A 10,961-nucleotide genomic window follows, 5' to 3' on the forward strand; every position below is an offset into this window, starting at 1 on the left:
GCATAAATAAGTTATTTATGATTTATTTAAGCTACTTATAAAATGCCACTTGAAGAAAAGTACTCAAAGCAGCTCAGCAATTAATAAAATGCAAATATAATAAAACTGAAAAGCATTTAAAACAATGATTTTTAAAACTGGTTCACACATAAGACGATGCCATCAAGGCACATATTACAAAGCTAGTATCTGACCCTACTAAAGCTGCAATCCTACACAGATTAACTTACAAGTCATTATGCAGAGTTTAGCAGGACCAAAGCATTTATAGGATTGGGTTGCATCTCTAAGACTAGAAAACCAGGAGAAACAATGGAAGGTGATGATGATATTGGATTTATATCCCGCCCTATACTCTGAATCTCAGAGAGGTTACAATCTCCTTTACCCCGCCCCCCCCCCCCGTCCAACAGACACCCTGTGAGGTAGGTGGGGCTAAAAGAGCTCTTACAGCAACTGCCTTTTCAAGGACAACTCCTTCGAAAGCTATGGCTGACCCAAGGCCATTCCAGCAGCTGCAAGTAGAGGAGCGGGGAATCAAACCCGGTTCTCCCTGATAAGAGTCCACGCACTTAACCACTACACCAAAGTGAAGTAAGACAGTAAAAGAAAGTGTAATTATACACACACTCAATGATATCCTAGAGCAGGGACCTCCAGCCTTTTTGAGCCTGCAGGCACTTTAGAATTCTGACACAGGGCGGTAGGTGCAACCCCCTAAAAAAAAGTTGCTACAGGAGGTACACCCAACCACAAAATGTCAGGAAATGAATGCATAAATCTAATAGTAACTCTTCAACATTTATAACTTTTTAACTGGCCACAGCCAGTTTATTTTATGAGAAGCTTCCTTGGCAATAGCAATTGGCAGCTAGCATCCTCCAAGACATCTGCGGTTTTCATGTAGTCTGGCAGACTGGACTTAAATGGACTTCCCAGCTGGTTTAGGGCTAAAGCCCTCATATTGTCACAAGCTGTTTCAGTGAACACAGAGAAGAAAACTGGATGAAAGCAGCACACTAGGTGACTCCTAATTACCTTTCATGTGCTTCCATTAGCTGTGGAGACATAATGCTACAGAGTTCAGCTATACTTTATCACTAGGAAAGGCTGTCAGAATGTTGAACTATTATGAACCTCTTTGAGATCTAGGGTACGAACAGAACTGGGTGCTTTGCCTGTTCTAATTTAAACAAGATGTTGTATAAAGGCACGGCCTCCAAAAGAGAATTGTCTTGCCTTACCACCATATTCTTTGTATCAAGTCCTACACATCCCTCAACTACAGAAGGCCAGCTTGAATCTCAAATTCCTCATTCCTGATGTATGTGGCATTTAATAAAAGCAAAATTTCTTTTTATAATTTTGGGATCAAAAAATGTACAAAGCCTGTAACAAGAACAGGCTCCCGCTGCCCTTTGTGGCCTCCACTGGAAAGAGGGAAGGTGTTGTGATTTGTTTCAGTAGAAAAGCCCCCTGCTTTACACACTGGTGCCTGTTGCACTGTCAGCCATCCCTCTACTCCAAAACACTAAAAGACACAGTACCTCTTCCTTCATCTTCTGTTGTTCTTCCTTTAGTTTGCGCTTTATCTCCTCCACAGCTATTTTCCTCCTCTCAACCTTTCGCTTGTGGAATCCTGTCAAGTATTCCCTGAGAACACAACCATGGTAAGTTAGCTGCATGGAAGTAAGCCAAAAAGAGAGCCATTTTCTTCCTGTGGAATTTCACAAACAAGCTAACCACAAACAATCAGCAGACAAAACATGTCATTTAAATTGCCTGCAAGTAACATTTTGTAAAACAAAAGAATAACTGTACATAAGCATAAAATAAAACCATGCAACTACCAATGCCTAAGCAATGGGTATGCCACAAATCTATTAGAAAAGATTTGGAAAAGATAAATAAAATTAATTTTTCCCCACACTGTAAAAATTCCCAGAAAAAATTCCAAAGAAATAAGTAGATTCCACCCCCCCCCCCAAAAAAAACCCAAGAGAGACCTTGTAATAATTGGTCATGAGCCTTGGGTCTCAGTCATAGGAAGGGACAACAGGGGGGATCCTGATACATGCTGTGATGCTCTATGCGCTCATCCAAAACCAATGGCAAAGTTAAGTAGTAGCTAAGTTATATGGATCCTGCTCCTGGCCACTTAACAACCCCTCTAAGTTTCCATGTGGACACATCTATACATGTCCAGGGCTGCCCAGTTCACCAATGGGCAAACTACGTTTTCTGTGTTTTTTCCTCCTGTTTTAGTGATAAGAGAAAATACATCTGTTTATTTATTTACTATATTTGGAAGTCACTGTTCTCAATGAGACTCAAAGAAGATTATGTGGTTATAAGTCAATAAGAGGAGACATCTAATAAGCACAATGTTGGTCTCTAAAATTAATATAAGCAATCAACTAAATTTCTCTTTTGTAATGCAAACACTAAACCGGGGTGGGGTAGGGATAAAAAGAATGAAGGGTCACTGAGGTACAAGATCTGGTTGTAGCACATTCATAAGCTAAAAGATTTCTGACCTGGATGGCCCAGGCTAGTCTGATCTTTTCAGATCTTGGAAGCTAAGCAGAGGCAAGCCCTGGCTAGTGTTGGGATGGGCAACCTCCAAGGAATACCAGGGGTCTGATGCAGAGCCAGGCAATGGAAAACCACCTCTGAATTGCCTCTTGTCTTGAAAGCAAGTCTAGCTTGCCCCCAGTCATGCACATTGCAGGCACCTGAATTGCCTCTTGCCTTGAAAGCAAGTCTAGTTTGCCCCTAGTCATGCATAATGCTAAAAGCTAGAACTTCTGGCTGTCAGACAATCTTAGGATCTCCTTGCTTTACTGCACACACTGCCATGCAATAATCATTATTTATTATTATTTAAAAATACTGCTATTCTTTCACCCCACAAAGATCACTGGAGCCAAAGCCCAAACAGCCTAGTCATAGAATCACAGACTCATAGAGTAGGAAAGGACCTCCAGGGTTATCTACTCCAACCCATTGCACAGTGCAGGAAACTCACAAATACCTCCCCCCAGACTGTGACATCTGCTCCACACCCAGAAGAAGTCCTCAATCAGTGGTAAGCCTGAGTCTGGGTTTTACTATTTCAGACTAATAGCAAGAGCCAGCATGAATGAATACACCATACAGAGAACTCGAAAGAGACATTGCAGGCACCTAACCTAACCTTCTTCATGACTTGTAATTATATATTCTATATGCAGGGATTAGTTCTGTATGGAAGCCTGTTTAACTATCTGCTACCTACAAGACCCTACAACTCAGACACAAAAACGTACATCTCAGCAAGAACCAGGCCTATTTTGAACATCACACACTCGAATACTCTCACTCAGACCTGAGTCAGTCCCACTGAAGAAGAGGCTGTATGGGCTGTACCCCTAAGCACACTAAGAGGAGATGGAGGGTTAGAGAGAGGAAAAGACAGTAGTACCAGACGGATCAAGTCGATGCTTCCCAAATTAGCAACCTGCGGCAGTGAATGTATCATCACGGTATTCCTCTGCCAGGGTGGGAAGGGCAATATCCAGAAGAGGGGCGAAGGTCTCCTCTCTCCCCACGTGGTAGCACAACAGTCCAGTCCAGTATACACGGTTCAATTAACGTGTAAACAATGCATGGGCAGTATACATACGATGTTTCTTTGCACATACTTTAAGTCATTCGTACACAGCTAAAAGCACAATGTTCCTCCCCCCTCCCGCCCCCATGTACTGGTCCCTGGTTTTGTTCTCAGGATGCACGTGGGTTCGCTGTAACTACAGGAAGGTGGCCCAATGTCATTCTCCCGTGTCTACCACTTCTTCATCCTCCTCCTTCCCTACGACTTACCGTCGACTCTCCTCATCGAAGATTATGACTCGCCGGAGTTCCGAAGCGGCGTCTCGCCGATTCTTCTTGTTTTTGCGACCCATCGTGGCGGCCGCCACCACCTCAGCGAAGTTGCTTCCGCCCAGGCGGAGGAGGAGCAGCGGCTACCCCAGGCCCGGCATGCCAAACACCGCCTCTTCTGGTTCCTCTTCGCTGTTGTGAGCAGTTGCACAGCGCCTCCCGCTGGCCGTTTCCCTCCTAGGCAAGAAGGGTGAAAAGTCACGTTCCTCTCTCATGGCTTTCCATTCAGTCATGGAAGTTCTGGCACAGTGAAAATCTCGTTCAGGTGTCATAGACCTCTATTTATGAAAAGAGGCTTTTCACCGGGTAACTGCTGCTTACTTTGCAAATATTAATTTCAACAAAAATGTGGGCCCCTGGATCTTAATTTTCTCTGGAAACAACTGCTTCTCATTCGCAAGCCTTTAATGCCTGGAGTGAAAGGACACCCCGCTCTTATTTTCATGCGGGGTTAAGCCCTGACAGGCGCCAAAAGGAGTAAATCTTAACTTTGGAAAACGGGGACCCGAGAGGAGCACTTCTATTCTAAACCGTTCTCTTCAGCTATTTGGGGGGATAAAATATGCTGGACAAGAAGAAGAAGAAGATGATATTGGATAACAAGGTGTGTTATCTTGTGCCATTGTTGCATCTCAAATGATGCGCCTAATAGCTTTACTTCAAATAACTGCACTGGTAGACAGCCAGATTAAACCCCGTGGAGGCCCCTAGGCAGCTGAAATCTTGGGGGCCCCCCTCACAAATTGTCGCCTATTCAACCTATATGTTAATCTGGCCCTGCCTGGCCTTGTACACTTACCTGCAAAAAACTTTCACTGAACACAGCTTAGAGCACACGAAAGCTTGCATTCTGAATAAAACTAAGTTGGTCTTAAAGGTGCAATTTACTCCTATTTTGCTCTACTATTTCAGACCAACATGGCTGCCTACTTGGATCTATGAACACAGCAGGATTTACTTTAACAGAAATATACGTAAGTCTCATAGAGCCAGTTTAGTGTAGTGGTTAAGTGTGTGGAGTCTTATCTGGGAGAACTGGGTTTGATTCCCCACTCCTCCACTTGCACCTGCTAGAATGGCCTTGGGTTAGCCATAGCTCTGGCAGAGGTTGTCCTTGAAAGGGCAGCTGCTTGTGAGAGCCCTCACAGGATGTCTGTGGGGGGAGAACAGGAGATTGTAAGCCACTCTGAGTCTCTGATTCAGAGAGAAGGGCGGGGTATAAATCTGCAATTCTTCTTCATTTTGGGCAGAAGATCACAGGAGTGGCGCTCCAGAACCTCTAAATTTTATTGTGCTCTTTCTTTCTTAACCCCCCCCCCCCCAAAAAAAAAACACACCCCCTTGCTTCTGGGCTTCATTGTTCAAACCCCCTTTGAGAATTTTGCTGAACTGTAGGATTGGACAAACTTTCTAATACTTTTCCTCACAAAAAATGGGGAAATAACCAAAACATATAAAGCAGACAGATGGAAGTCTTCATCATGCCACTGTGGCCACATAGGAAAAAGTAATTTAAAAAGGATGCTTCTTGAATTACAATTGTCATAAAATTGTCATGATAAAACCTTACTCCCAGGTCTCAGACTCAGTGGGAGCTCACAGGAGCACAGCTCCTGAACCTTTCTGAGAGTTCCACCTCCTCCTTCTAAGAGTTCCACCTCCTTGTCCATTGAAAAGTATGTGCAGCTGCATAACAATCCCTCCACCACCTATTTTTCTACAAAATGACCCCTGCTTACTCCCATCATCCACACAGTGTTTTATAATAAACACTGTGTGGATGATGGGAGTAAGGTTTTATTATGACAAAAGAAGCATTTTAAGGTAGATGCTGAGCTGATATAATTCAGTACACCTTCCAGTGTTGCAGATGCAAAAGAGTTATGCAAATGAGGTGCTAATGAGCTCTGGCATCTCTTTTTCTATGAAATGACCCCTGAGTATATGCAAAATCAGTCTGTGATTTTGACAATATGACAAGGATGAGGGAAACAGCCTAAATAATAAAAAACCCTTCATTTAAATATGAAGAAAAACAATTATATTTTAATTGAAAAATTCACCATAATAATAGTTTACATACAAGCTGGAGGAAAATACGTACTATTCTTAAGAATATCACAACTATATTTAATGATTCTGTCCATGAAAAGCATGGCACAGCTGACTTATGGTGACCCCAGAAGAGGAACTTTAAGGACAAGTGAGAAACACAGGTGGTTTGCCATTGCCTTCCTCTGCAGAGCCTTCCTTGGTGGTCTCCCATCCAAGTACTGACCCTGCTTACCTTCAGAGAGGAGATCAAGCTATTCAGTGTCTCTTTCTCACTCATGTAATGATTATAAAAGCAATACATTGTAAAAGGAAGCTAGGCAATTCAACCTGCACAAAATGAAAAACAGCCCATATTGCCTGGAGAATTTCAAAGCCAGAATTCAACCATCTCAGCAAGTGAAGTGCTGGATTAACCAAGCAAACACTGCAATGATGCACAATTCTTGTAGTTCACTTTAACATTATACATTTACAATGTTATTTTACATTTTTCTCACTGCATAATCTCACTGCATTTGTCTTGCTTTCAGCTTTTAAGTAAGTTATAGTCAATAACTAGGAAGCTTTTAACATATATCAGAAAAATCCAGGTGGGCAGCTGTGTTGGTCTGAAGCAGTTGAACAAAGCAGGAGTCAAGTTTCACTTTTAAGACCAACAAAGTTTTATTAAGAACATTTTATATCAGAAAACTTTTAAGCCTCATGTTGTTTAGAAGCAGTGGTGATTAGTGAAATGGCAGAGCCCAGAACAGTTTTGTATCGACATGGATTATCCCACTTTCACAACTAACAAATCAACTGCTTGCACTATTAGAGACAATGGAAGAGGTACTAGCCATGCACTCTGAGTACAGCACAACCACAGCTTGGAAGGGAACTGAAATGATGCTGATCAGAGCAAGGGCTGTTAGGGAAGCTGGGTGACTATGGTGGTGAGCTCTATCAAGCCTTGACAGGAAAGGTGCCCTGAACTGTGCACAACAGAGCAAAGAGAAAGACAGCACTGCTTCCTGTCACTCAGCCCAATCCCTTCCCACATCCAGAAAAGCAAAGGTGCTGTGCTCTGTTAAAAAAATCAGCACAACTTGCCCTAGGGGGGCAGGAGAGAAGCGGCACTCCGCCATGTTCAGTGGGTCTAGTCTTTCCTTGCCCCTCCGCCAGGCTCTTACCACAATCAGGTGGGCAGGGAGGGTGGGGAGAAAGCAAATCGGGAGTGTGGGAAGTCTGAAGCTGAGGTGGAAGGAAGCGGGGAGGTGGTGGCCGAGGAGGGAAAGCAGCAAATTGAAAAGGGGGGGCAGGGAGAGAGCGAATTGGGAGTGTGGGAAGGCTGGAGCTGGAGTGAAAGGAGGTGGGGAAAGGCGGTAGCAGAGGAGGGAAAGCAGCAATTTGAGAAGAGGGGGTGGGGAGAAAGCATGGGAAGAGAGTGAATTGGCAAATAATTTATTATCCAGACAGAACAAACTGGGGCAGGGGCGGGGGACCTTGCCCAGGAGCCCTAAAGGCGTGAAGGCCCCTAGAGCAGTGCCTACTTGGCCTATTGGGTTTATCTGGTTCTGCTGGTAGAATAAGAATGTAATGATACTGTAGTCTTTCTGTTCTTTGTACAGAAAACAGAACAATTCTGCAACTCAAAAGTCTGGCATTCTGCTAACAAAACTGACACAATAAAAAGATAGTGCTTCTTTTGCAGACAAGAATAGTAGCTATTATCAATCATACTAATTTACTTTTTTTCCTCTTCTCCACCTAAGCAAGTAGAATTCTAACATCCTAATTTGAAAGTGACTTCAATTGACAAAATGGGATTCACATCCCACCCAGTTAGTATGCTATATCAGGCTGTGTGCTATCTTGAGTCATGGTCAGATGTTTTACATACAGCCTGATGTTATGTGTGTTTATCCCAAAATAAATTCCGACAGTGACTGGGTAAGTGTACATAATATTTTAGCATTTCTCATATCTATCATTTTAAAGTAAAACCTACAGTGTACAAAATGCATTTTATTTAAAATATGCTTTCTGTTCTACATGAATTGCATTCACATAAGAAGAATCCTTATGGATTAGACCAGTGGCCCATCTAGTCTATCATCCTGTTTCATCCAGTGGCTAACCAGTTGGCCTGGAAGACCAACAAATGACATAGAGGCCAAGGCTGATGCTGCCAGTGTATGCAGAGGTTCCCTTTAGTCATTGTGCCTGGTAGCCATTGATTGTCCTGTCCTTTCTGGATTTGCCTAATATCCTCTTAAAGCCCTCTATACTCATGGCATTCATAAATTTAAAAAGTGGTCTTGTGTATGTAGCCTGTGTTGTATCATGGTTTAGGAATATAAAATCCACCCAGAAGCTGATGTACTGTGCCAAAGTTCAACTTTCAACTTTGCCATGAATACATCAGCAATTCAGACCTAAACAAAGTCACACACCCTTAAGTCCATTAAAGTCACTGGACTTAAAAAGGTATAACAGTTTAGGACTGCACTGAAAATAGTTTTATTTATTTATTTTTATTTAATTTATTTTATTCCACTTATATCCCGCCCTCCCCCCGAGGCGGGCTCAGGGCAGCTCACACAGACATGCATGTGCATGATTCGACATAGTAGTACAGCATTAAAACCATAAAACATAGAGTAAAATAAACATAAAATACATAAAAAATGTTTCGGTGCCATGATCTTACATTTTCCAATTTTATAGTTCTCCGTATAGCAGATCTTAAGTTATCCTCTCTGCAGCTGCTATACAGCAGATGGTGGTGGTTCACGTGTTGCTGTAAACTGTAGTGGCCAGCAGCCTAGTTCACAAATGCCTGGTGGAAGAGTGCCGTCTTACAGGCTCTGCGGAACTGTATGAGCTCTTTCAGGGCCCTGACCTCTTCCAGCAACTCATTCCACCAGCTTGGGGCTGTTTTAAGCAAAGGCCACTGTGTCATAGCACACACATACACATCCTGGTGAAATTTGGGGAAATTCATCTTAATGTACACTGCAGGACAGTTGAAGATAGTAAGATAATGCATTTCAGTTTCAGTATTTTAGCACTGAAAACACTATACACATGCTATGTTTTTTTTAAACAAAATGATGTTTGGTCTGTTAAGATGATGCAGAGTGTATGAGAAGTGCACATACTTTTTCGTGGTTATTATAACAACAACATCTGGATTTGTGGGCACCCAGACAGCACAGCATGGGGTTTTCCATCCCAATCTGTGACCATGTGCAGGCCATTTCACAGCTGACAAGAAAAATCTAGTATTGACAGAGCCTCGACATGAGAAACACATATTATAGAATCTCCCGACTATAGAGATCAGTTCCCCTGGGGAACATGGCAGCTTTGGAGGGCAGTCTGTGTGGCATCATAGCCCCATTGAGCTCCCTCCCCAAACTCCATCACCCCCTCCTGGCTACCACCCCACCCCTAAATCTCCAGGAATTTCACAAGCCGGAGTTGGCAGCTTTAACTGGTTCAGGTACATCTTTCAAAGCCACCATGAAATCTTACTCTCATGGAAGAAATCAGCAGAGCAGGAACTGTGGGTCTCTAAGCCAGGGGTGGCCAAACTGCAGCATGGGAGTCACATGCAGCTCTTTCACACGTATTGTGTGGCTCCCGGAGGTCAAGGAGGAGCTTAATGCAGGCCTGCTATCAAGAAAGCATGCTTAGCATCAGGACTTCAGTCAGCTGCTGATCACTGACCCATAGATAGGCAACCATTTCTGCCATGTGTGAAGCAAAGAAGGAAGGGGAAATAGGCAGGCTTTCAAGCTTTTCTCCACCATAGAGGTCACCTGGAGACCTAAAGTGGGGAAAGAGAGTGCAAGAACCAAGGGATGTAAATGGTGGTCAATGATTTATATGGTACATGTGTTTCCTTCTTCCACTGGTGCCAAAAAATAATTCCCTAACCTTTCCCTAGAGCCCGTGGCACAGAGTGGTAAAGCTTCAGTACTGCAGTCCTAAGCTCTGCTCATGACCTGAGTTCGATCCTGGCGGAAGTTGGGTTCAGGTAGCTGGCTCGAGGTTGACTCAGCCTTCCATCCTTCCGAGGTCGGTAAAATGAGTACCCAGCTTTCTGTGTGGGGAAGTGTAGATGACTGGGGAAGGCAACGGCAAAGCACTCCATAAAAAGTCTGCTGTGAAAATGTTGTGAAAGCAACGTCACCCCAGAGTCGGAAATGACTGGGGCTTGCACAGGGGGCTACCTTTACCTTTTTAACCTTTCCCTATGTTGGTCTTATGGGGACTGTTATTTCCAGCTTTTGTTTTTTAAAAAGTCTCCTAGCATGGTCATACATGTGTATCATATTTTTCTGCGCAAAGAAAAATATTAAGAGTTTTAACAAAGGGGTGGTGTGTATGTGTTATTTGTTCATGTCTTCCAGCTCTCAAACATCTGATGTTTATTCTATGTGGCTCTTACATTAAGCAAGTTTGGCCACCCCTGCTCTAGGCCTTCCCATTCTTTGCTACTGATTTGTTTTATTACCTTGGTCAAGTGGCTCATGCTTTCTATCCTTTGAGTTTGTCTTTTTAAAAAATACGCAAACATCAACTCCAAAGCCATGATTTTTATAGGTTACAAGCTAAGGTTGCCAACTCCAGGTTGGGAAATTCTGGGAGATTTTGAGGTCAGAGCCTGGGAATGGAAAGGCTGGGTTTGGGGAAGGGAAGGACCTCAACAGCATGCAATAGCATGAAGTCCACCCTCCAAAAACAGCCATTTTCTCTTTAGTCTGGTGATCAGTTGTAATTCCAGGAGATCTCCAGGCTCCACCTGGAGGTTGGCAAGCCTATCCAATCATTCTGTTCTGTTATCAAATGCTGGCATAGTAACATATTGTGGTGTTAAGGGCCCCATGTGGGCAGTGCTGCATTTATCAGTTTGCATGCTGCCAGTGCATGGCTTGTCCTTTAGCTGTAAGAGATGTGGAAAAACCGGTTTCATGGTTCATAGCTGTACTTCCTTTTGC

General features: G+C 43.3%; 1 protein-coding gene across 2 annotated transcripts in view; it reads right to left on the reverse strand.

The window, feature by feature from the left end:
* Positions 1–10,961, reverse strand: part of NOL12 (nucleolar protein 12) — a 29,038-nt gene that overhangs the window by 6,057 nt on the left and 12,020 nt on the right. For both annotated transcript variants that reach the window (XM_060245489.1, XM_060245488.1), the window contains exons 2-3: positions 3,862–4,098; positions 1,548–1,653 (exon numbers count right to left, since the gene is read on the reverse strand). In XM_060245489.1, the coding sequence (XP_060101472.1) occupies positions 1,548–1,653; positions 3,862–3,944 (189 nt within the window). In that variant the 5' untranslated portion in view covers positions 3,945–4,098. The remainder of the gene's footprint in view (positions 1–1,547; positions 1,654–3,861; positions 4,099–10,961) is intronic.

The sequence above is a fragment of the Heteronotia binoei genome, chromosome 8 (genome assembly GCF_032191835.1).
Source record: "Heteronotia binoei isolate CCM8104 ecotype False Entrance Well chromosome 8, APGP_CSIRO_Hbin_v1, whole genome shotgun sequence".
Lineage (NCBI taxonomy): Eukaryota > Metazoa > Chordata > Lepidosauria > Squamata > Gekkonidae > Heteronotia > Heteronotia binoei.